Raw genomic sequence first — 27,872 nt, 5'->3', positions numbered from 1 at the left:
GGTCAGGATTTGCCTATTTGTAGAATTCTGGAGTTTGATTTGCTTGGTTGGTGTGAAATGAATTTAGGGGCGTTCATGGATGGGCACAGAGTCCCTCCTTATGTTTTGTAGAGTTTTCGGTTAGGATCGTATGCAGAAAGGTATTGTCATTGCATACTGAACATCTCATGAATGTAAATGAGACACTGGAAAGGCTATGGATAATGCTAATGTTCCCAAGTTGGACGAATATCAGTAATATGTATCGATAGACAGGTTATTCAGTAACTCTGTGCAAAGAGATTATAAACAAAGAGAAGTAAGCAACTGTAACCAATCAGATTATCTGCTATGCATTTTGTACTTTGTCATTGCACTGGTTTAATTATTAAGTCTGATGGTGAGAGAAATGAAAACATAATTCAAATAGTTTTCATGACAAAAAAGTTTAATTATTAGCAATTATTTAATTACAATTTTTCACAATTTTGTTAAAAGGTGTTTATTACATTTTCACAAGTAAGAATACAGTTACTTTATTGATGTACACTGCTCAAAAAAATTAAAGGAACACTTTTTAATCAGAGTATAGCATCAAGTCAATTAAACTCCTGGGATATTGATCTAGTCAGTTAAGTAGCAGAGGGGGTTATTAATCAGTTTCAGCTGCTTTGGTGTTAATGAAATTAACAGGTGCACTAGGTGGGCAACAATGAGACAACCTCCAACACAGGAATGGATTTACAGGTAGAGGCCACTGACATTTTTTTTCTCCCTACTCATCTTTTCTAACTGTTATTTCACTAGTTTTGCATTTGGCTAGGGTTAGTGTCCCTACTGGTGGAATGAGGCCATACCTGGACTCTACAGAGGTTGCAGGCAGTCCAACTCCTCCAGGATGGCACATCAATACGTGCCCTTGCCAGAAAGTTTGCTGTGTCTCCCAGCACAGTCTCAAGAACATGAAGGAGATTCCAGGGGACAGACAGTTATTCTAGAAGAGCTGAACAGTGCTGTAGAAGGTCCTTAACCCATCAGCAGGACCAGTATCTGCTCCTTTGTGCAAGGAGGAACAGGAAAAGCACTTCCAGAGCCCTACAAAATGACTTCCAGCAGGCCACTGGTGTAATTGTCTCTGTCCAAACAATTAGAAACATACTGAGGGTCTGAGCCTCATTAGGAGCATGCCCTGATGTTGTCAGGCATGCATACAATCACTTGCAGGACATACAAACTACCATACAAGTACCATTTTGAGTTGCTGCAATGAAACTTCAGCAAAATGGACTAGCCTGCTGCATCCTTTTTTCACTTTGATTTTGGGGTGTCTTGAAATTCAGCCCTCTGTAGGTTGATAATTTTAATTTCTATTAAACGATGTGGCATCCTTTCCTTCCTAACACATTACCCAGTCCATATCAGTATAGATATTCAGCATGATATTTTTCCCCATTGAGATCTGATGTGTATTCAAAGTGTTCCTTTAATTTTCTTCAGCAGTGTATATATATCTTTTAAATTAAAAATGTTAGTATCTCGATCACCATTTACTAAGAAAGATTGTAAAATCCATGTGTGAATAAAATCTGGATTGTAATTCGAGTTTCTGTATTGAATGCTAAGTCCATGCATATAAAATCGTGAAAATATGTGCAGGCCATATATTGTGCTTAGCTCACTCAGCTTCATCATGGGAACATCACCTTACATGTACTATAAATTCTATGAGTATAAAAGATCCCTTTTTCTATCTGTGTTCTGAGTGCTGGTCGAGAAGGGAACCTTGCTGTACTGTATATTGAAGTTTTATTAGTCCAAAGTCTTCATAATGCCTTAACATTGTTTTGTTGTTTGATACATTATCTTGGCCCTACCCTTTATCGATAATATTCTTCCACCCAGTTTTTATATTTTGAATTAACGTTTTCAGTAGTGGTTTAGAAAATAATACATGGGCATTTTTGTTTCAGAATATATTCTACGACACCCTTCACAATTGATTAAATCTGGTTACTACTTCTTTTTCCAAATGCCTTGGTTCCCCGAACTCATGTATACTGTAAATGATTACAAGGTGAGCTGACCTAGACTGTTACATTACAGATGTCATTAATCAAAGTTATCACACTTAAATCAGTCCAACAAAAAAAATGTAAAAAGAATCAGCATTCCATATCCATTTTACAGCTCACTTAAGTTTTTTTCGTAATGTGCTTTGGGCATGATGTGGCCATTGTAACAACCCCTTTACATTATTTTTATTTTACAGTTTCAAAGTGAATGGTTTGTTATCACACAGAAAAATGGGAATTTTGTACTCACTGTAAAGTCCTTTTCTTAAAGTCCCATAGGGACACAACTTCAAAATAGGCAACCTAGGTTTTAAGGTTTTTACCCCAACCTGCATACAGGTCCAAAGCCAAAAGATGATATTTGACCCATTTGACTTGAAAGCTCAAAACCTTCTTCATCTTATAAATTTCTGGATGGAGTTTATTCGGTCATTTATTGGCTCCCTTGATGGAGGGAGGCAGTAAATGACCAAATGCACTCAATCCTGAACTTCTGAGGACAAATAAAGGTGTTGAGAATCCTCAAGTCCAGGATGGGTTGAATGCTAACTTTTGACTTTGGAACAGTTAACAGGTTGAAGTAAAAAACTTGAAGCCTAAATTGCTTACTCTGAAGATGCGTTCCTCATTGAATGATAGAAAAATGGAAGATTAGCGCATGCCTCATTTTTTCTGCCTTTTAAAAGCTGTCTTAATTGAAAAGTGAAAGGGGGTTGTAACTTTTGGAGAGCCTTCCTTAATCTGTGTCCCTGTGCCTAAACCTCCCAATTTCTTTAAGTGCTTGACATTTAGCTCTAAGGCAGTTATGGCGAACCTTGGCACCCCAGATGTTTTGGAACTACATTTCCCATGATGCTCATGCACTCTGCAGTGTAGTTGAGCATCATGGGAAAGGTAGTTCCAAAACATTTGGCGTGCCAAGGTTTGCCATCACTGCTCTAGGGTATGTTACATTTTCTAGTAGAGCAGTTTTTCCATCTAATTTTTTATAAAGGATATGGTACCCTTACAAGGGAGAACCATAGTGTTATATACAACTGTGCAGTGATTTAAACGGTATATGTACCAGGAAAATCCCATTTCAAACTAGCATCCAATGGTTGGGATATTGATCAGATTGGTTTTTAAAAATATCTCTGCTGATTTAAGTATTTACTATTCAAAAACTTTTTTGGGGTTTTGAATAGAGTGGAGAAGGATTAGAAGACCCTAACAGGTTTTTACTGATATCTCCATTGGGGAGATTCACCCTCTCTATTTGTTTTGTTTACCTTTATTACTGAGAGTGAAAGCAGAACAGGAATAGTAGGAAATATTCCAGGGAAGACAACTTTGATCTTGGTGGCAACCAGGGATGCCCTCATTTTCAAGGGATTTCATTTTACTTTGAAATTAAAAAAAATACTGAATAGGGTTATACCCTCCCTTACTCTATCCAAAATGGGGAAAAAAAGTTTTGCCTTTGGTTTTACTTCAAGTGTCTTCTTATGGCCTGGTTATTCCATGTGCAGCTATTAGAAACCTTAATATCTGGGTGCCTTTATGGAGATACAGATGGTTTTGGTTCCTCAACACAGAATGGGGCATGTTGTTGGTCATCTGTATAGGAAAGGAGGTTATGCCCTCTAAATTGCGCACATGGGGCTTATTGGATTAAGGAGAGTTTGTCTTAAAGAGGACCACCCTCTTTAAAGGCTGAAAAATATAAATATGTGTACCTCATGTAAGTGCAGCTGCTTTCCAAATGTGTTTATAGTTTTATTATTGTCTGTTAAACCAATTTAAAATTGGAAAACCCTAATTTAAAACATATATATTTTAGATTTTTTTTAGCCTGCACTCATAAACTCTGATTCCAACATTGTGTTAGGCGGTATGTAGACTGAGAGTGGAGTATTTGGCTAGGTGGGCAATCACTTTTCATGAATTCACTAAATTTGTTTTAAGAAAAAAAGCACATTTTGAAAGTGTTCTGCTGGTGTAGCATGTCATACGTATTTCTTTAAAAAACTCTTCTTCAGCCTAAAGGTATTTTCATATAACATGATTTTAGAATTCAGCATTGAAGGTAAGTTGGTACCAAGGGCATTGTTTATGCAGACAAAACAGATCTTTTATTCCAAAATGAACATAAATCAATGTTTTGGATCCCAAATAGATCTTTTATCAAGTTTAGAGTCCATAAGGGTGATTTACTAAAGGCAAATAGGCTGCTCACTTTGTAGGAGAAGTTGAACTTTGCATGAGAGTTTTCCCTAAAACTTAGTGAATGTGGTGAAATTTTAATTTATAAAGAATACCCAATCACATTCAAGGTCGCATTCAAGGAGAATAAAAAGAAAAAAAAAAAACAGCATATTACTTGTACATGATTGGATGATGGAAGTTTACAGATCTTTAACTGATTCACTAAGCTTTGAAGGAAATTCCCATGCAGGGCATAACATTCCTAACAAAGAGAAAAGTCTATTTGCTTTTCGTAAATCAACCCCCATAATTTTGAGGAACTTTCCCCATGGGGACACAAATCGCAATAAAAGTCTGACCGAGGTTATAAGCATTATACACTGTATCCAGAAGTAAAAAAGGATGTTTGGGCAGAAGTAAAAAAAGAATGTTTGGGCTAGAGTTTAACCTAAGTTTGGCTAAGTTTGTATTTGAAGACAAACTAGTTTTGATTTTGCCTTTGTTTTAATGACTTTTTTTCGATCAGGCCATTTCTGTTTATATTATTTTTTTGGGACTAGTAACAATGCAAGCTCTGAGCTTTCTGCAGTGTGATTTGTGCAGAAAATCTCCTTTCAGGTACACTCTTTTGAGCTTTTGAATGGCTTGTTATTTTATCTCTTTTGACTTTGCATACGTCTGTGTATTGTTTGTGTGTATTTTATATGTATATAACAGACTGGACTTGATAAAGGATCTATTTGAGATTTAAAACACAGCCCTATTTTTATGATTAAAGCTAAAGTCTAGGTATGAGGTGTGTATTTTATATGTATATAACAGACTGGACTTGATAAAGGATCTATTTGAGATTTAAAACACAGCCCTATTTTTATGATTAAAGCTAAAGTCTAGGTATGATCGTTATTACATAGTTTTATTGATCCACTTTGGACCAATGTAAGTATGCATAGCACATAACTAAAACTACTACAGTGAGCCTGCATTCTTTCAGGTCCTGTGCCGATTAGCTTTACTTCTGCATAGTGAGCACAGGAGGTCGCTCTTGGCACTGCGGCCATTCACAGAGCATCTTTTTTTAAATGAATACAAGGGGTTCTCTGATTGGGGAAGCTGTAGATCATGACTCCCCCATGCCTCTCCCCCTCATTCAATCAAAGAACATCTTATAGTCATACCTAGACTTCAGCTTTAAACATTTTGTTTGCTTCTTTCACTGCTTAGACTTTACCCTAAAGCTGGCCATCCATTTAAAGATTCCTCTCATTCAGCTCAATGGTCTAAAGATTCCTCCATCCACACTAAACAGTCACTATTTGGCCGCCTTTGTTTTTTTATGGGCAATTTTGATTTTCCAACTAAATTTTGTTGAGCTGGGGGGTGTCAGCACAACAATCCATGACTTGAATTTTGACTGATTCATCGTAATTGGCTGAAATTTGAGCCATGCATGGCTAGCCTTGAAAACTGAATAGATGAACTGTTTAACTTTAAATAAGTCCTAAGCTCCAACTGACTGGTAAGTTAACAGTTTATTTATTAACGTCTTTTCATAGGGATTTGTGGAGGCATCAGTTGTTGCCTAATGTATACCTTTCAACTTCTGAACTTCAGAATGAGGGACACTTTAGGGAAGTAGTGACCTGTGGCGTGCATAGCGCACCATGGCAGAAAGTGAGTCCTGGACCCCCCCCCCATCCTCTCCTGCACAAATCCTCCTTCCCCCAAATCCCCCACACAAATCTTCCCACCCACATACCCTCTCCCAGTATAACCCCCCCCCCCCCACACACACACACACACACACACACACACAAATCCTCTCCCCTTCTATAGTATGAATCTTTGCCTCCCAACCTTCCTGGTTTTGGTGGGACCTTCCTGAGATTTGAACAAAATCCAGGTTTTCCACAAATTTGGAGTCCTGGAGCCCACTGCCCAAACAATTCCCTGTACTTGGCTCCACTGGAGAGGGAGTTCTTCTCTTGGCTCTTCCTGGCAGGGGTGCGCTAGTGTTGCAAGCTGGGTGAATTGCCTCGCATCTCTTGTGGGGTGCCGGGAGTCCCAGACACTGTAATCACCCCCTGTGTAGCAACTGCATGTCTTTGATTTGGGGGAGGGGATAAGAGGATGTGTGCTAGAGGGAAATTTGGGGGGGGGACTTGTGCTGGAAGGTAGGGTAAGGGGGGTCAGATTTCAAATCCAACCACCTCTTCTACCACTAGTGATGGTGGGGGTGAGCAGTAATGGCTCGGAGTGTCCTAGCAACAAGACAGGACAGGATGATGCCATCTCTGGGAGATTTTTGTCCAGGCTTAAGGAGGTACATAAATTGCCTATATCTATAACAAAGGCATTATTTAACTTTAGTCAAAGCTGCACAGTTTGTTTTTATCTATAGATGCCCCTTATCTGAAAAGACAGCTTTTGGTAAAGGTGAACTAACCCTATAAAGGTGTAGATTCCTCATATAAAGTAATTGTTACATAGCATTGTATATATAGATATATACATGTCTTGTATATTTATAAAGAGGATGTCTGTTTCTCATGTATCTGTTTGTGACTTGATATTGTGTCTGTATTTAAACTTTTTTTCTAGATCCTTAAAGATCTTTTCACCAGTGATGAAACTGGCATCAGGAAACAAAGTTGCAGGTTCACAGAGGAAGATATGGAAGCTTACCTTTATATATTTTCACAACCAGGAGCCCTAAGTGGTCCTTTAAACCATTATCGAAATATATTCAGGTAATATATACATAAAATATTATTTTCTCTTTCTGTCTAGTTATCATTAGTATGAAATCAGAAGATGTAACATAAGGCCATATATCCTTTATCTGACTGTTGAGTGAATCTAAAGCAGGGGTTTCCATACTCTAAACAAAGGGACAGTTTACTGTCCTTCAGACTTTTGGAGGGCCGGACTGTGGCAAGTGGAAGTAGTAAAGGTCCCGATGTCTTTGGGAAAAAATAATGCCCCACTGTTTGCTTAAGTGAGAATAATTGCGCCCCATTATTGGTTTAAGTTGGAGGAATTGTGCCCCATCGTTGATGTAATTGGGCCTCACTGTTGGTGTCATTGGGAGGATTATTGCCCCATCATTGATGTCATTGGGCCCTGATGTTGGTGTCAGTGGGAGGTATTGTGCCCAATTGGATCTTTCATTTATAAAATAACCTTTCATTAGTCAACCTAATGGAAGTTAAGAAATTGTCCAATATGTGTGCATCTGAAAGTAAACCAAGTCTGACAGGGAAGACCCTGCAGGCGAAGAAAATGGGGATTTTAATGTGCCCAAGACATCACAAGAAAAATACACTTGATGGGATATATGGACTTGATGGGTCTATATACATCAGGGATGCTGGCATTTTTACATGGTATTCAAAGAACTTTTTCCTTTATTGGATAAATATCCTATATTTTCAGGTGTGTTTGTAAACTTTAGGCTTACTGAGTTATGAATGTATCTGCACTCAACATTTGATTGTATTCATACCTGATTGGGTTAATATTTCTTAAAGGGGATTACATGTTCCTTTTCCCTGCTTAGACCAATCGATTATTTTCCAGTCTATTATTTTAGAGTTCGTGGTTTGGAGATTTAAATTTTGTTTTTATTTAGGGTGTATATATATTCATTGACAAGTCTGCTATACATCTGGATTCTGGAGAAGCCCAAACTGTGGACAAAACGCATCGATCCATCGTACTTTAGGATGTGCCTTGTTATATGATACACCTTTTATATATCGTATTTCTATTTGTCGATTTTATCATCCTGTTCTCAATACAATTTATATATTTTTTATGATTTGTTTTTCTTTTGATGTCTTGGGCACATTAAAATCCCCATTTTCCTCACCCTCAGGGTGTTCCCTGTCAGACTTGGTTTACTTTCAGATCCACTCAATTTATAGGGGATAGTGCCGGTCTTTTTGTCAATAGAAATTAACCCTCCACCCAATTCCCAAATTGTCCAATTCTTTTATATAAAATAAAAAGGAACTATTTTTTTTTCTGCTTGGTTTCACTGTCCCACAGCTAAGAGTATGGGCTGTATCGATAAACTTTAGACATTCTGTCCACATGACACTGTGCTACTTCAATGTAATAAAATATAATCAGCGCAATTACCAACTACTATAAACTTGCAAATAATGCTAAACATAAATCACATGCCTAATACCAAAGGCTCAAATTGCCACTTACACTTTGATGAGTGTGCCCACAAAATCACCTCGTAAACATATAGTGCAGAATATAAGTGCAGCGCAATCACTTACAAATTATACACTCGTAACAAACAAAACTACATCAACTACAGTATATTGGAATTGTGATGGATACAATATAAAACTCCCATATATAGAACTCCACCACTGTGTACAAATCAGTGACAGTTCATATAATATTCTTCCGGTGTATTTAGTGCCCACCACCTCCGGAGAAAGTGCCTGCTCACCTCAAATATCTGACTCCACTACAGAGTCATGAAAGCCTTAGTGTACTCCCACTCTAGATGATACTGCAGCACTTCTCCTGATCTCATCTCAGAGTGACATTACTTCACTTCTTTTCTTATTCCCGATCATTAAAACCTACCTATTTCAACTAATACATCAAGTGTTGCAGCGTACACTGAAATGTGTTTCACACACCCAACCTCAGATGTTCTTATTTTAAAAGTGCAGCGCAACATAAGTAAATGATATGTAAAGTGAAATGAATATAAAACTTCAATAATCCCCTTAATCCTTATACCAGTCATCAAAGTTACATTAAGATCATATAGTCATTCTGATATTAACACAAATAGTGATGGGCTTTATGTATGAGTCGAATGTACGTTCAACTCAAACATCTGGTGTTCGTGTGTTCGCTGATTACACGAACACCCGGGGCACTCGGCGGGAAGTTTGCCCACCGACGAGCGCCCTATAATGCACTGCGTGATTGCAGTGCATTAAGTGCTTGTGATTGGCCAAAGCATGTACCTGACCTGTATGTTTTGGCCAATCACAGCACAATGTCCAGTCAGAGCCACGATTGGCCAAAGGCAGTATGCCTTCAGTCGATCATGGCTCAGGGGCTAAGTTCAGGCCCCACACTATAAAGGGCTTCTTACACTGCAGCCCTGTGTAGTGTGTTAGAAGTGGAGATTAGGCAGGTAGTTAGTGGATTGTGCTTCCAGTCAGTTTAGTGCAGTCAGTGTAGTGTAGTGCTGTGCTGATTCTTGTGTAACAGTGTAGTGCAGTCAGTGTAGTGCTGTGCTGTGGTTCTTGTGTAACACAGTTTAGTGTTGTCAGTGTGGACCTGTCAGTGTAGTGCTGTGCTGTGATTCTAGTGTTCTAATGCTGCAATATTAGTACTCCCCTGTGTCGCAGGTGCTATTCCTTCTGCATCAGCAGTCATTTTTTTTTTTTGGCATAATATTAATAATAATAATATTATATTATATAATATTATATTATATAATATTATATATTATATTAATTAATAATATTTAGGGCATAATTGCTGTCCCCCCTTCTGCATCGCAAGTGCTATCCCTTCTGTGTCAGCAGTTTTTTTTGTGGCACAGCAGCACTAATAATATTTAGGGCATAACTGCTCTCCCCCCCCTTCTGAGTCACAGGTGCCATTCCTTCTGCGCCAGCAGGGGTTTTCTTTTTTTTGTGGGGCAGCAGCACTAACAATATTTAGGGCATAATTGCTGTCCCCCCTTCTGCGTCACAGGTGCTCTTCCTTCTGCGTAAGCAGTGTGTGTTTTTTTTTCATGGCACAGCAACACTAATAATATTTAGGGCATAATTGCTGTCCCCCCTTCTTCGTCGCAGGTGCCATTCCTTCTGCATCGGCAGGGGTTTTCTTTTTTTTTGTGGTGCAGCAGCACTAATATAATTTATGGCATGCTATACCCCCTTCTGCGTTGCAAGTGCCATTCCTTCTATGTAAGCAGGGGTTTTCTTTTTTTTGGGCTTTGATCATTTTTTCTTTATTAAAAAAATATATAATAGAATGGTTTATAGTGCACCAAGCACACAAGTATTGCACCCAAGCACCATATTCCCTTCCCACACTGTGGGCTGTTTAAGCAACCATTGGCAGCATCTGCATCATATGGTGCAGGATTATCTAGGGGCAAGAGCAGACTTGGAGACCTTTCCAACTGAGCATCCACTGGGTTACTGGGTCTTGAGGATGGGCCACTGGCCAGAACTTGCTCAATATGCAATCGAGCTGCTGGCCTGTCCTGCTTCCAGCGTGCTTTCCGAACGGACATTCAGTGCTGCCGGAGGTTTTGTGACGGATAAAAGAGTGCGTCTGTCCACAAACTGCAGACATTTATCAAAATGAATCAGTCCTGGATCAACAGCAGCCATCAAGCCCCTGATGCTGTTGTAACTTATTTAATTTTCTAGGGATCTGGGATCTCTTAAAGACTGCCTAGGCTGCCTATCCTATTCCTGAATCTTAATTATGCTAGCTTCCAACAATGTAGGTGCATGTAACTTCAATTATTTTCTAATGTTATATAGCAGGGCCCGTTCCTGCGCCCAGCAAGAGTAACTGTGAGGGGCTACAGTGTTCAGGCACCCCCAACACTCAAGGCCCAAATTTTCTGCACTTGTTTGACAGGTGCATGTAATTTCAATTTTTTTTCTAATTTTATACAGTCCATTTCTGTGCCCAGCAAGAGTAACTGTGAGAGGTTATAGTGTTCAGGCACCACCAATACCCAAGGCCCAATTTTTCTGCACCTGTTTGACAGGTGCATGTAATTTCTATTTTTTTTTTCTTCAAATTTTTAACAGCATGGCCTGTTTCTGCACCCAGCAGAAAAAAAAATGTAAATTTAAAAAAAAAATGGGGTAAAAACAGCTTAGGGGGACCCTTTGGGTCTTGTATGACTTTTAAGGGGAACACCATGAAAGAATTTAAAAAAAAGGTGTGAAGTCCCTCCAAAATCTATACCAGGCCCTTTGGGTCTGGTATAGATGTTTAAGGGAACTCCACACCAAAACTTAAATAAAAATGGCGTGGGGTCCCCCCCCAAAATCCATACCACACCCTTATTCGAGCATGCAACATGGCAGGCCAGAAAAGGGGGGGTGGACCAGCCAGCGCCCCCTCCTGAACCATACCAGGCCACTTGCCATCAACATGGGGAGGGTGCTTTGGGGTAAACAAGGGGGCCCCCAGATCCCAGTCCCCCCCATGCGAATGGGTATCGGATATATTGTACCCCTACCCATTCAGCAAAAAAAGTGTACAAAAAAAACACACAAGACAGTTTTCTACAAATCTTTCTTTTAAAAATCAAAAAATAGTGTCCCTCATGTAAATCTATCGTTAACCACTTGCCGACTGTTCACGTTGACAGTACTGCGGCAAAGTGGCTCTTGTAGGTCCAGCGCCCCGCGAGCCGATCCTGGTCTGATTCGGCAGAGAACCGAGCAGTCACCAGATACAGACCAATGATTTTCGGTCTGGATCCGGTGATCGGTTTTAGCCAATGGCATCATGTCCCCTGCCTGTGTAATGTAAACACAGGCAGGGGAAGTGATGTAATCTTCCCTCCTGGAGCCCTTTCGAAGAAGACAGAGAGACATCTAAAACCACAAAACACTACACTAACACTACCTCACATAGGCACATTTAACCCCTTGATCACCCCTGATCATCCCCCCCCCCAAACCCCTCACAGTGAACACTATATACAGTGGTATACAGATCTTTTACTGATCACTGTATTAGTGTCACTTGTGACCCTAATTTGCGCTTGCGCTAGGCCCAAATAGGGTTAGGGCACCCGCCATCTATCCCCTAATAAAGTTTTAACCCCTTGATCACCCCCAGTTAACCCCTTCACTCCCTATCACTCTGTGCACTAAATACAGTATATAGGTAAATACTGATCACTGTATTTAGTGTCACTTGTGACCCTAATTTGCGCTTGCGCTAGGCCCAAATAGGGTTAGGGCACCCGCCATCTATCCCCTAATAAACTTTTAACCTCTTGATCTCCTCCAGTTAACCCCTTCACTCCCTATCACACAGTGCACTAATATATACAGTATATCAGATAACTACTGATCACAGTATTAGTGTCACTTGTGACCCTAATTTGCGCTTGCGCTAGGCCCAAATAGGGTTAGGGCAGCCGCCATCTATCCCCTAATAAACTTTTAACCTCTTGATCTCCCCCAGTTAACCCCTTCACTCCCTATCACACAGTGCACTAATATATACAGTATATCAGATAACTACTGATCACAGTATTAGTGTCACTTGTGACCCTAATTTGCGCTTGCGCTAGGCCCAAATAGGGTTAGGGCACCCGCCATCTATCCCCTAATAAACTTTTAACCTCTTGATCTCCCCCAGTTAACCCCTTCACTCCCTATCACACAGTGCACTAAATACAGTATATAGGTAAATACTGATCACTGTATTTAGTGTCACTTGTGACCCTAATTTGCGCTTGCGCTAGGCCCAAATAGGTTTAGGCCACCCGCCATCCATCCCCTAATAAACTTTTAACCCCTTGATCTCCCCCAGTTAACCCATTCACTCCCTATCACACAGTGCACTAATATATACAGTATATCAGATATCTACCTATCACTGTATTAGTGTCACTTGTGACCCTAATTTGCGCTTGCACTAGGCCCAAATAAGTTTAGGCCATCTATCCCCTATAAAGGTTTAACCCCTTGATCTCCCCCAGTTAATCCCTTCACTGCCCTGTCACAGTGTTCACTATATACAGTGATTACCGATCACTGTATTAGTGTCACGGGTGACGCTACTTAGGCTCGTTAGCGCCAGGGTCCCACCACACCACCGTTATTTAGCGTCAGTTAGAGTCAAGTGCACTAACACACATACACACACACACACCTCCATTACTAGTATACTGTTTGAACAGATCAATATCTGATCTGATCAGAACTATACTAGCGTCCCCAATAATTTAGTGTTCCCAAAACGCAGTGTTTGCACAATCAGCACTGATTCCTGCCAGCACCTGCATTTAGCCCCTCTGCCCAGCCCACCCTACCCAGGCAAGTGCAGTAATCAATAGATTACTGTCACTTCCAAAAAACACAAATCACACAAAACCGTAGCGTTAGCAGAGTCAGGCCTGATCTCTGCTAGCACTAGCAGTTTTTTTTTTGTAGCGACCAAATAGTCCTTGACAACCAGGTGCTTTTTTACCTGTTAGTCACCAAGTCCCCAAATTTGGGGATTTGGGGGGGGTTGTGCTATCTTGGCATTTCATGGCCTTCAAAACTGTGATAGGTAGTAATGAGTGAAATCAACAATTTACGCACTTGGAAAGCCTGAAGGTGGCGATTGGTTTTCGGGGTCCTGTACGCGGCTAAACTGCAAAAAACATGGGGTATCCCCATACTCGGGAGAAGCAGCAGAATGTATTTTGGGGTGTCATTTCACATATACCCATGGCATGTGCAATATATCATTTAGTGACAACTTTGTGTAAAAAAACAAAAAAAAATAATAATTTTCCCGGAACTTGTGGCAAAATATAAAATATTCCATGGACTTACCATGCCTCTCAGCAAATAGCTTGGGTTGTCTACTTTGCAAAATGGGGTCATTTGGGGGGGTTTTGTGCTATCTTGAAATTTTAGGGCCTCCGAAACTGTGACAGGTAGTGTGGAGGTGAAATGCATAATTTACGCCATTAGAAAACCTGAAAGTGGTGGTTGGTTTTCGGGGTCCCGTACACAGCTAGGCTCCCAAAAAGCCTCACACATGGGGTATCCCTGTACTCAGGAGAAGCAGCATAATGTATTTTGGGGTGTCATTCCACATATACCCATGTCATGTGTGAGTTATTTATGTTTTAGTGACAACTTTGTGTTAAAAAAAAGAAAAAAAAAACAATGCAATATTCCCAGAACTTGTGGCAAAATATAAAATATTCCATGGACTCACCATGCCTCTCAGCAAATAGCTTGGGGTGTCTACTTTCCAAAATGGGGTCATTTGGGGGGGGGGGGATTTGTGCTATCTTGACATTTCAGGGCCTCCGAAACCGTGATAGGCAGTGAGAAAGTGCAATGAGAAATTTACGCCCTTTGAAATTCTGATGGTGGTGATTGGTTTTCGGGGTCTCGTACACAGCTAGGCTCCCAAAAAGTCTCACGTGTGGTATCCCTGTACTCAGGAGAAGCAGCAGATTATATTTTGGGGTGTAATTACACCATATGCCCATGGCATGCGTGAGCAATATATCATTTCACTGACAACTTTGTCTAAAAAATTTTTTTATTTTTTTTAGTAATTTTTCAAACACCTGTGACAAAAAAATGAAATATTCAATGAGCTCATCATGCCTCTCAGGGCATTCATTAGGATGTCTACATTCCAAAAAGTTGTAACTTGGGGGGTTTTGTACTGCCCTGCCATTTTAGCACTTCATGAAATGAGATAGGCAGTCAGAAAGTAAAAGCTGCATAAATTCCAGTATTTACACCATAGTTTGTAGACGCTATAATTTTTGCGCAAACCAATAAAAATTTACATTTTTTTTTGTCAAAGACATGTAGCTAAATACATTTTGGCCAAAATATATGACAAAAATTGAGTATATTGGATATTTTTTAAAAGACAAAGTTGAAAATGTAATTTTTTCTGGAAATGTTCGCTCTTTTTTTATTAATATCGCAAAAAATAAAAAGCACAGAGGTGATCAAATACCACCAAAAGAAAGCTTTGTTTGTGGGAAATAAAGGACATAAATTTCGTTTGGGTACAGTATTTCTTGACTGGGCAATTGTCAGTTAAAGTTGCGCAGTGCCAAGTTGAAAAAAGTGGTCTGGTCATTAAGCAGGAAAATCCTCCGGTCTTAAAGTGGTTAATCAGGCCACCCGCCGACCCAAAAAAAGAAAAAAAATCTTATATAGGTAATGGGCAGGGCCACACCAGTGACGTCACCCGGCAGCCCCGCTCCTCGTGATGTCACGACCCAGCATTCCCCAGACCCAGTGACGTCATCGGCGTGACTCCGCCCATTCCCTATATAAGTACTGTCAGAGCACCCCCTCTCATGTTGAGGGCATGTGGTCTGGTATGATTCAGGGGGGGGCTTCTCCCTCACCCCCTCCCCTTTCCTGACCTGCCAGGCTGCGTGCCCGGATAATGGTCTGGTATGGATTTTGGGGGCGACCCCGCTCCGTTTTTTTTTTTTAATTTTGGCATAGGGTTTATTTTCATTTTTTTAAACTGTATTGCCGGGAGCCAACAATACATTACAGCCACGAGCAAGTTTAAATTACATTTTTTACTTTAGAAAAGTCATTATTGCTGCAGCAGGCTCCATACATCGTACACATGGTCCACTTTACAGGCAGACTAAGGAGACACCCCAGGCACGATATTTAAAGGAATTTTTCATTTTTATTGTTTCACTTTAAGCATCATTAAAATCACTGCTCCTTTAAAAATGATAATTTAACCACTTAACGACCGCCCGCCGCAGTTTTACTGCGGCAGGCAGCCGCTCCTGGGTGAACTGACGTAGCTATACGTCGGTCGCATGCAGGTAGCTAGGGAGTGAGCAGATGGCTCTGATTGCCGCCTGGCACCCGCGATCGTTCCCTGCTGAGAGAGAAGAACTCTTCTCCCTGAAATGATCACAGAGCTCCTGTGATCCTGCTATATAGGAACACAGGTCTCTGTGGTCATTTCACAAGCCACGCCCCCCCCCCCACAGTTAGAAACACACCCCTAGGTACACATTTAACCCCTTGATCACCCACAGTGTTAACCCCTTCCCTGCCAGTGTCATTATTACAGTAACAGTGCATATTTTTAGCACTGATTACTGTAGTAATGTCACTGGTCCCCCCAAAAGTGTCAAAAAACTTTCAGTCAAGGGTCCGATCTGTCCACCGCAATGTTGCAGTCCTGCAAAAAAATTGCAGATTGCCGCCATTACTAGTAAAAAAAACAAACAATAAAAATGACATAAATCTTTCCCGTAGTTAGTAGACACAATAACTTTTGCGCAAACCAATCAAAATGCGCTTATTGCGATCTTTTTTTACCAAAAATATGTAGCAGAAAAAAAAATTGGCCTAAAATGTTATAACATTTTGATTTTTAAATTTTTTTTTTGGGAATGTTATATAGCAGAATGTGAAAAATATTGGTGTTTTTTTTCAGAATTATCGCTATTTTTTTGTTTATAGCACAAAAAAAAAATACCACCAAAAGAAAGCTCTATTTGTGGGAAAAAAGGACATCAATTTTATTTAGGTACAGCGTCGCACAACCGAGCAATTGTCCATTAAATTAACGCAGTGCCGAATCGCAAAATATGGCCTGGTCAGGAAGGGGGTAAATCCTTCCGGACTTAAAGTGGTTAAAAAATTTTTTTGCATTGATACATTTCCCCCAGGGCAGTACCCAGGTCCCCATACACTTTTTATGGCAATAGCTTGCAAATAAGCCTTTAAAATGAGGACTTTTGGTTTTTCATGTTCGCGTCCCGTAGACTTTAACCTCCTTAGCGGTGATCCCGAGCGTGACTCGGGGTTGGTTTTTCATATTAGGAGCGGTAACCCCGAGTCACGCTCGGGGTGGATTGCAGAGAGCGCAGCGGTGTTCTCTTACCTTCTCCCTGGCGATCCAGCGATGATCTCTCATTGCTGTGACCGCCAGCCGAGAGTCCCGCCGCTCCTCCGTCGGTCTCAGTCGCTCTGATCACTTCCTAGTTCCGTTCCCTGCAGCAGCAATGCTGCATGGGAGCGGAACTAGGGAGGGAGATTCAAAAAAAAAAAAAAAAAAAACGTTGCACAAAACACATTTTATATTATATATATATATATATATATATATATATATATATATATATATATATATGCATATATATATATATATATATATATATATATATATATATATATATATATATATATAGATATATATATGCATGCATATATATATATATATATATATATATATATGCGCATATATATATATATATATATATATGTATATATACACTGGTATGTATATATATATATATATATATATATGCATATATATATATATATATATATGTATGCATATATATATATATATATATATATATATATATATGCACACACACATATATCTATATATAATATGTAATGCATGAATTATAATCTAATCAATAATATAATTTTATTATATATATTATATATTAAATAATAAAATAATATTATTGATTCGATTATAATTCACGTGTTTGTGTTTCAAATTTATCACATCTGGGATGTCTACTAGATTCTTGTTTTGGTCAGGTTTAAGTCAGTAATTACTAAGAATTGTAGGCCTATAATACATAACGCCAAATTTCCATGAAAAGAATTGTACCGCTTTTGGTATGTAATTCCTGACATAATCATACCGCCAGGGAGGTTAATAGAGTTTGCATGTTCGCTAGAACTTTTTCCCTGTTCCAGATGTTCTGGTGCGAACATCACCACACAATAGCTCTTCCGTTCAAAAAACAGAAAGCTTGCATAGTGCTTTATTCCTTTCAAAAGCCACTTTATTAACCACTTCCATACTGGGCTTATTCTGGCACTCCTCTCCTAGATGTAAAAATCATCACTTGTTTGTTAGAAAAGTACTTAAAACTCCCAAACATTATATATGTTTTTTTAGCAGAGACCCTGGGGAATAAAATGGCACACGTTGTGCAACTTTTTAATTTACACATTATTTTTTCAACCACCTTTTTTATTTAGAAAAAAATGGTTTCATGAATTTAAAAAAATAAAACACTAAAGTTAGCCCAATTTGTTTGTATAATGTAAAACATAATGTTACGCTGAGTAAATAGATACCTAACATGTCACGCTTTAAAACTGCGCACCCTCGTGAATGGCGCCAAACTTCAGTACCTAAAAATCTCCATAGGCGACGATTTAAATTTTTTTACAGGTTACTAGTTTAGAGATATAAAGAAGGTCTTGGGCTAGAATTGTTTCTCTCACTCTAACGTTCAGGGCGATAGCTCACATGTGGGGTTTGTACGTTGTTTACATATGTTGGCGCGACGTATGTTTGTGTTCGCTACTGCATGCGAGCATGCGAGGACGGGGCACTTTTTTATTTAATTGTTAATTTTTTTTTTATATTTTTTACACTTTCCCTTTAAATTTTTTTTTTTGATCACTTTTATTCCTATTACAAAGAATGTAATAGGGATATAAGACCCCACATCTCTTCTCTAAGCAGGAAAGACTGAGATAAAAAAAAAGAAAAACAATCTTGGCCTTTCCAGCCGTATCCACGGCAGTATTTACAACTGCCAGGCCTCCTAGAGTCATAGAGACTGGTGGGGACCATCTGGTCCTCGGTATTCTCAATGGTGAACTTCCACCGCCGGCGGATTCCTTCTCTGGCTTGCCGATCAGACGGGCGAGCCAGTAGAAGCACCGGTGGGAGGGGACGCTGAACTGCCACTATGATTATTCTTATGGTGATGATATAAAGATAAAAGATGATATCTGAATGATGCCTGCAGCTCAAATATGACATCCTTGGGCTGGAATTGGTTAAAAGATCAAAAAATAACACTCACATTTAGGGATAGACCGATATGTTTTTTTCAGGGACGATACAGATACCGATATTTTGGTCACAACGTATCGGTATCGGCCGATATGGGCCGATATTTTGTACATTTAAAGTTTTGAAAAATAAAGACAATTTTTGACACAAATCTGGTACTGAACATGTTAATTTTTGTTTAATGCTTAATGGCTGGCTGTCTGGCACCCTGTGGTGGGTGGCTGGCTGTCTGACACACTGTGGTGGATGGCTGGCTGTCTGGCACCCTGTGGTGGATGGCTGGCTGTCTGGAACCCTGTGGTGGATGGCTGGCTGTCTGGCACTCTGTGGTGGGTGGCTGGCTGGTACCCTGTGGTGGGTGGCTGGCTGGCACCCTGTGATAGGTGGGTGGCTGGTACAGGGCCTGTGGCTGGCTGGTACAGGGCCTGTGGCTGGCTGGCTGGCACCCTGTCTGTGGGTGACTGGCTGGCACCCTGTGGTGGGTGGCTGGCTGGCATCCTGTGGTGGGTGGCTGGCTGGCTGGCACCCTGTGGTGGGTGGGTGTCTGGCACAGGGGCTGTGGGTGGCTGGCTGGTACAGGGCCTGTGGGTGGCTGGCTGGCACAGTGCCTGTGGGTGGCTGGCTGGTACAGTGCCTGTGGGTGGCAGGTACAGGGCCTGTGGGTGGCTGGCTGGCTCGCTGGTACAGTGCTTGTGGCTGGCTGGTACAGAGCATGTGGATGTGGGTAGCTGGCTGGCACCGGGCTGCTGTGGGTGGGTGTATGGCTGTGATACACTCTCGCGAGACTCGTTCTGACTCCGGATGAGGCTGTCCAAGGCGAGGGAGGTGGCCTAAGAAGGCAGAATGACAACACAAAAATATTGGCAATATCGGCCAGTTCCGGGGCCAATACCGATATATCGGGGAAACTGCATATCGGCCCTGCCGATAATCGGTCTATCCCTACTCACATTATCTCACGAGAATATGAGGTGTACACAGAGGGCATATTTGGTAGAGTGGATTTATATTTTATACATCACATAGACAGTTGAATTTGTGATTTGTGCTGATAACAATATAAATATACAGTGTAATCTTAATGTTACTTTGATGATTGGTATAAGGAAGATTGTATTTAACAATTTAAGGGTATAGATGTCGTTTTACCATTGATTGCACTTTAGGTATAATTTATTTTATGGTTCGCTGCACTTTGCACTGCATCCAAATCCAAATGGCATTTAGATCGGGGGGGGGGGGGGTGGAATGCAGCAGGAGAAGGTATTAAAGTGGTTGTAAAGGCTTAAAATAAAACTATAGGGAACTATAGGCAAAAACTTTTTTTTTAATTTTCTTTATTTAGGGTAAAGCAAAGGGAGAATTATATCCTCTCTCAGTTTTTTTTCCCGCCATCTTTGTCCCATTGTGGAGATATACCCTCACTTCCTGTCCCATAGCCAAACTGATGGTGACAGGATATCTCTGCAAATTAAGGAAATTTCTTGGGGACCCAAAATTTGGGATTTTCTTTTACTTTCACGGATAATGGTAAAACAGGAGAAATAGAGAGGGTGAATCTCCTAATGGGGATACAGACAGCAATAAAAACTGACAGGTTCTCAAATCTCTCTCCACTCCAAAATTTAAAAAAAGTCCCCTTCTCACCCCTCTCTCTCTCCCCCTCTCTTTCCCCTCTCTCTCCCCTCCCTCAGTCTCCCCTCTCTCTCCCCTCTCTCTCTCCCCTCTGAGTAGGAGACGGGGCCAAGCCAGGCTGTGTGTGTCAATGGAACCCACATGTGTGCCACCTTAGGAAGCAGCTGCCTATGGTGGCATACGCAAAAGAGGAGCCTAGGGAGCCATTGGGGGACCCTAAAAGAGGCTCTGTACAAAACCATTGCACAGAACAGGTACTTTAGGTATGACATGTTTGTTATTAGTAAAAAAAATAAATAAAAAACACAAAATAAAAACTTACTCCTTTGCAGATATGGCATAGTTAAAGAAAGCTTTATAAAGCAAGTTGCTTTAATTGAGCAAAAAAATAAGTTCACATGTTTCTACTGTTTAATGCATATATTGCTGACTACATTTGATTGTTCTGGTGCCACCTAAACCATGCACCCATTGGACTTAGAGATGTGTTGCTACAAAGTGAATTTGCAACACCAACCAATCAGATTAGAATTTACTGTTGAAAGATTAAGAGATTATATCTGATTGATTACTATGGGTTACTGTAACTTTATATATCATAAATTTTCTGTGCACTTGTTTGGATAATTAAAAGAGATAGTGTTCCAAATATGCAAAATAGCTCTCATTAAATATGTAAATTGCCCAGCACTATCACAGATCTACAGCTGTCTAGGGTATTATGCCTAGATGTAAACAGCAGGAAGCCAGATTGGGAGGAAAAATTAAATTTAAGCAATATCTACAAAAATTATTACAGTTTAGCGGTCTTTCAAAGATGTTCAGAAATGGTTATACAAAAATACATATTCGGTTTACAAAAATATATGCATTGAAAAAATTATAAACGTCTATAAATGTAAAGGAAGAGTAAACTTGATTTACAAATGTTATTTAATCACACTCTCGCCCATGACTTCCAGTTAAGATGTTTTTGTTGAATATATTATAACTAGCTAGACACTACATCTTTAAATAGCTAGATGTATTTTACAATTTTTTCATGGTGAACAATGTCTTAATGCCAAACTTCAAGAAAACATCTAAATACACATAAAATACATATGTGTAAGCTGTTTTACCTGACAGATATGGCAGTTGTTCTATTTCTTTCCATCCATCCTTGAGCTCTACAAAGCCCTGCCACACAGCACAGGTGGATGACATCCCTTACAGTTAAGGTATGCAGTGGTGTCCTTTCCCCACCTCCTGACTGCTGACTGGATAGTAAATGAGCAGCAGCTGACTCTTGAGGCCATCCCTCTGCTTACTCTGCTCTTCCTTCCCATTTATGTCTTTTGTCAATATATTGCATGCAGTACGCCTGACTGGCTTACAGCCCTGCCTCTCCCTATTTAGGTCTAGGTGCTGCTGTATAGCGGATTGCCGGAGATACCTAATTGCAGTTAACAAGAATACATTTACTGATTTATTAATTAATACCCACCTGCAGAACCTGAGTTGTCAAGCACCCCCCAGGTGTCCCGGGGGTGCTCTTAGTATCAGTATGGGTTTGGAACTCCACTGTGAGAATGAGCACTAGACCACGACACCACTTGTTTTATTTCTGCAATAAGCCATATGGGTTAGGCCTTTTTGGCCAAGATTGGGACAGTTTTTGTTACCAGGCCACAAGGTCTAGCCAATGCACCCTCATTGGCACTTTTTTGTTTTGCATATTTATTTTTCCTCTCCATGTGTGTGCCACTCTGCTCTGCTTTCCGAGGTTGTGGATCCTCAGGCCTACCCTGAAGTCTAGTGGAAGGATGTGTGGCCAATAGGTTCCTTCCTCTCCTACCTTGAGTGGTCTCTCTTCAGCAGGGCTCCTCATCTAGTACTCAGTGGTCGGCTTTAACTTATAATGAGGAGAGGGGTCCAACAGGCCTTTTGGCTAGGTGGACCTGAGTGCGCCTTACCCGGGTCAGGGAGGGGTCCTACTTCTTTAGGAGCTGGACCAGAGACACACCCTAAGTGCACTTTTTTGGTTCATTCTTACCTGCATCAATCTGCATCTTTTGGCATTAAAATATAAATGTTAGCAGAGAAATATAGAGGCTGCCATTGCTTACCTCCTTCTAAAATTCTTAGTTGCCTTAGTGGCCTTGTTCACACAGGCATACTTAAATTGGTTTTAAAGGCATAAGGTTTATTTTACTCTAAAGTGATTGTAAAGTCTCATTTTTTTTTCTTAAAAATAACAAACATGTTATACTTACCTCCTCAGTGCAGCTGGTTTTGCACAGAGCAGCCCAGATCCTCCTCTTCCCGGGTCCCTCTTTGCTGCTCCTGGCCTTTCCCTGTTTTCGAGTGCCCCCACAACAAGCAGCTTGCTATGGGGGCAGCCGTGCCGAGTTGCAGCTCCTTCTGTCTTTTCAGACACGGAGCTGCCGTTCGGTCCCGCCCCTCTCTCTTCTGAATGGCTAACTGAGTTTGACAGCCGCGGGAGCCAATGGCGCTGCTGCTGTGTCTCGGCCAATCAGGAGGGAGAGCCCCGGACGACTGAGGGAATTGTGGACATCGCTGGACAGAGATGGACCTCAGGTAAGTATTAGGGGGTGCTGGGGAGGCTGCTACACCCAGAAGGCTTTTTATCCCAATGCATAGAATGCGTTTAGATAAAAAAAAAAAACTTCTGCCCTTACAACTCCTTTAATTCATTCTCTGCATTTAGGTCAGCTCCCATCATCAATCCCCTTGAATACTTACCTGGCTCCTCTTTGATCTAGCACTGTGCCCAGCTACAGCAGCCCTGCGCTCTCTCCCCCTTCACACAGGACACAGAGGCAGCAGTGGGAGCCATTAGCTCTTGCTGCTACCAATTGAATCCTGTGAAGAGGGAGGGGGATCGCCCGCACAAGTGCCTCCACAGCAAGTGGCTTACTATAGGGCCACTCAGAGAAGAGGAGGAGTGGACAGCGGCAGCAGGGGACCCCAGAAAAGGAGGTAAGGGGCTGCTTTGTGCAATACCATTGCACAGAAAAGAAAAGTATAACAAGTTTATTAGTTTAAGGGAAAAATGCTTTTATAGCCACCTTAAATGTACACTGTTGAGTGTGCAGGCAGTCCCATTCATGTCAATTGGCATGCAGCATAGACACAACTTGCTGCTTTATCAGCTGCATTGCTCCCAATTTGACATCTGTGTGAGTGCAGGTAAGTGCAGATGCATGTGCCCAAAATCACACTATCTGCATTTGGGAACACGCACCTGCACCCACACGAATGTAAATTTCGAGATCAGTGGTTGTGTCTCTGCATCCCCTGCATCCCAATTGACATTAATGGGAGTGCCTGCATGTGGAAGCACAGGACTCATCTGCATAACATGCAGGCAAAACACGGCTCTTACACAGGTGTACGTTTTAAGTACACCCCTATGAATGTGTCAGTGAGGCCTTACTCTGAATCACAAAGCAGAAACAAACATGTAGCAAATGAACATCAAGGAATAAATATTGAAGCCAAAACTTTAGCACAACAGCCATGCAACTGGCCTCTGCAGAAGGAAGGAACAGCAATGACAGCCTTTATATTTCTTTTATGACAGGTGCACTTTAATACCATGTTAGTGTGCCCATATGAACTTGTGATTATGGCATTTACATAAATGTTACTGTGTCCTTATGATTGGACAGTACTGATTTTCTGAATAAGGCCACACAATGAATTCTGCTTATTCTGTTCACTGGCACCTTACTTCTTGTGGAGACCAATAGCCTCCTCTGATACTTTCCAGATACAGATCATTGTTTTTCATAATTCATTTACCCTCCAAACTTGGATATGAGATCACCTCATTTAATTTTAATTATACTATACACATTAACCTTCAGGGAAGCAGCTAGGTATCTTCAATTATCTGTGAAACATCTACAGCTGTTCTGAATATAGCTGGTGTATGTTATTCATGCAGAATGGGATGACATTTGTTTCTTAAGGTGTCCAAACACAAGTAGATGATTTTCAGAGAATGCAGTGTAGAAGGAAGGCCATGTGGAATTCAACCCGCTAATTCTTATTGGCCTATCATTATTATGAGCAACCTTACTGGGTAATAGGAATGTGCAGACAGGAGAAATGGGGCCTGAAACTTCAGCACCATCAGGAAGTCAGAACACGCTGATATTCTGCCATTTGTGGGGCTACTGCAGATATGCATAGATGGTTGTAAATGCCTAAACAGAGTTGCACTAATAAAAAAGAATAAATGTTCACAAGTGGTGTGATAATTATTCCTGGTTTATATCGCCACCTTTCACCACCTTGAAACATGATCTGTGCATCAATACCACCACCAAAGGTTGAAAAGCTTGCTTACCAGCTCACATGGACCTCACCACTACAGGAGGTCACTAGTGCTTGTGGCTAAATACCCAGCCAGGGCCTTTACTGATTCCAGAGACTTTTCACCATTGACAGTGCTGAGTTTTAATTTGTCATTCACAGGCAGTCAAAGGTCACCATAAGGCTATGGCCATACAACTAAGCTACTGAAAGTGGACTATATGCCTGCAATTGATACAGGTGCATCTCATAAAATTAGAATATCATCAAAAAGTTAATTTATTTCAGTAATTCAATTCAAAAAGTGAAACTCATATATTTTATATAGATGCATTACACACAGAGTAATATATTTCAAGCATTTCTTTCTTTTAATTTTGAGTATTATGGTTTACAGCTAGTGAAAACCCAAAATTCAGTATTTCAGAAACTTAGACTATTACATAAGACCAATAAAAAAATTATTTTTAATACAGAAATATTGGCTTACTGAAAAGTTTGTTCATCTACAGTATAGTATGCATTCAATACTTAGTCGGGGCTCCTTTTGCATGAAATACTGCATCAATGTGGTGTGGCATGGAGGCGATCAGGTGTTTTGGAAGCCCAGGTTGCTTTGATAGCGGCCTTCAGCTCATCTGCATTGTTGGGTCTGGTGTTTCTCATCTTTCTCAATTCCTGACAATACCCCACAGATTCTCTATTGGGTTTAGGTCAGGCGAGTTTGCTGGCCAATCAAGCACAGTTATACCATGAACATTAAACCAGGTATTGGTACTTTTGACAGTGTGGGTAGTTACAGTATTGGTCTTATGTAGTATTCAAGTTTTCTGAGATACTGAATTTTGGGTTTTCACTAGCTGTAAGTCATCTAAATTAAAAGAAAGAAATTCTTGAAATATATCACTCTGTGTGTAATGCATCTATATAAAATATATGAGTTTCACTTTTTGTATTGAATTACTGAAATAAATTAACTTTTTGATAACATTCTAATTATATGAGACCGTCGGTCCGTTCTCATCCGATCCCATCCGATCCACTGGACGGATGGAAAATAGGGTTTCAATCCGTCCAGATTTGACGGATCCGATGTCAGCGGACATGTCTCCACTGACATCCGATGCCCCATAGGGATGCATGGGGGGACCGTTCAGATCCGCCAAAAAAATGGACAGGTGGACCTGAACGGTCCGCCTGTGTGAAAGGGGCCTTAGGATTAAAAATAGTTCCTGCTAATTGAGAGAGTGAAGTTCCACTTACGTTTCTGAAATTAAATAAAAAGACATGCAATGATATGTTTGTAGCAAATGTTTTTCACCCATCTTGATATATCTCCCCAAGTCTTAGATCTTTTGTACAGTGTAAGCATTGTTAATCTAATAATTTGGTAGTAGAAGATTGATCATTATTACATATTACAATAAAATAGCATATTGTTAAAGAATCTAAATTTGCATATAACAGCACGGTGATTAGCAAAGCTTTATGAAGATTTGTATGTGGAAAGAAAATCCCAGTCCTAATTATTTCTCTTTTTCTCAATAAAGCTGCCTTCCTTTGAAACACCACCAGGTGACCATGCCAACTCTCCTTCTGTGGGGTGAAAATGATGCATTTGTTGAAGTGGAGATGGCCGAACTGACCAGAATCTACGTGAAGAATTATTTCCAGTTATCTGTGCTGTCACAAGCCAGTCATTGGCTTCAGCAGGATCAGCCGGAACTGGTCAACAATTTAATATGGACCTTTCTAGAGGAGGAGAGGTTTCGAACAAAGGACTGATTTCAGGCACTGTTATTTATATATGGTTAAAAAAAAGGTCTAATTTAGCTTTTTAACCTCTTTCCTGATATTATAAAATCCATCTAACAGGAAGCTGGTTAACAATAAGAAAAACAGCAATTATCGAACAAAGGGCCATATTTAGCTTGTCTCAGTGAACATGGTAAATATACTGTGTCTCTTATATTGTCACTGTGTATTATAAACAAGAGCGGATTGTCCCGTAAGCTGTGTCAATTGTTAATGCCAGTCTGAATTGTAGTGTTATATCTTGCACATGCACATGCCTTAACATCTCTAAGTTTACACTGTACAACAAACAAAAAGTCATGGAAGTCTATGATATGTCGTGTTCTTTAAAATTGTTGTGTGGTGCCTTGTAGAACTTTTTAAAATGACAATACAGGGGTGCCATTGGCCAGCTGGTCATATGGGTATAATTTAATTTTTATTTTTTTACTGCTTTTTGTAACATCACTGAAGTGTTGTCACTAGATAAAAATGACTTGTTTTGATGCTGAGTCTTTGTATTGGATTTAGTGATGGTGGTACTGTTCGTGTTACTGCTTTGTCCTTGTTCAATAGGAGGATGTGAAATTCAGATGTTTTTATTTCATTCTAATAGCTAGCACAATGTAAACTATAACACAATCCTTGCGAGATTTGGCTCAGTTACTTGAAAGAGGCTGTTCTTTATAAATAAGAAAAGTGTTTAGCAGTAAATCGATTTAATGAAATAAAATTATTTTATATGAAAACGAATGATATTAAATTGTTAATAATGTACAATGACAGCATTAAAATGTTTAAATAGCTTATTTTCACTTTTCAAAGACACTTTGATGACACACCTTAAAGTGGTCTTAAACTTCAGACATGAAATTTGAACAAAGCATACCCCTCTACAGTGTGTGCTTGTCTCAGTTAAGAGCACTAAGTGTAAGATTTACTAAAACTGGAGGACTCGGAATCTGGCACAGCTTTGCAGGGTAGCCAATCAGCTTCTAATTTCAGCTTGTTCAATTAACTTTGACAATAAAACCTTGAAGATGATTGGTTTCTATGCAGAGCTGCACCAGTTTTTGCACTATGCAGTTTTAGTAAATAACCCCCAAATGTAATTGCTATCCGCTGCTTAGTTTCACTGCTATCATCATGAATCACTTCTGACAAGTTTTCCTGACACCAATAGAAAAATGGTGGCGGGGTGGAATCTCCAGCGGATTGACAGCCTCAGCTCTGTTCCTGTGTGCCATGTGAAGGAGGGTGTGTCTTTTCACT

General features: G+C 40.3%; 1 protein-coding gene across 1 annotated transcript in view; it reads left to right on the top strand.

Moving 5' to 3' along the window:
- The window catches only part of EPHX4 (epoxide hydrolase 4), a 161,448-nt gene extending 134,095 nt beyond the window's left edge, over positions 1–27,353 (top strand). The window contains exons 5-7 of the mRNA XM_082265967.1: positions 1,950–2,053; positions 6,840–6,988; positions 26,357–27,353. Of these exons, the coding sequence (XP_082122093.1) occupies positions 1,950–2,053; positions 6,840–6,988; positions 26,357–26,591 (488 nt within the window). The 3' untranslated portion in view covers positions 26,592–27,353. The remainder of the gene's footprint in view (positions 1–1,949; positions 2,054–6,839; positions 6,989–26,356) is intronic.
- The last annotated feature ends 519 nt before the right edge of the window (positions 27,354–27,872 follow it).

Source organism: Pelophylax lessonae, assembly GCF_965119305.1.
Source record: "Pelophylax lessonae genome assembly, chromosome: 8".
Lineage (NCBI taxonomy): Eukaryota > Metazoa > Chordata > Amphibia > Anura > Ranidae > Pelophylax > Pelophylax lessonae.
Note: the sequence above shows the minus strand (reverse complement) of the source record. Positions and strands in the feature narration are given on the sequence as shown.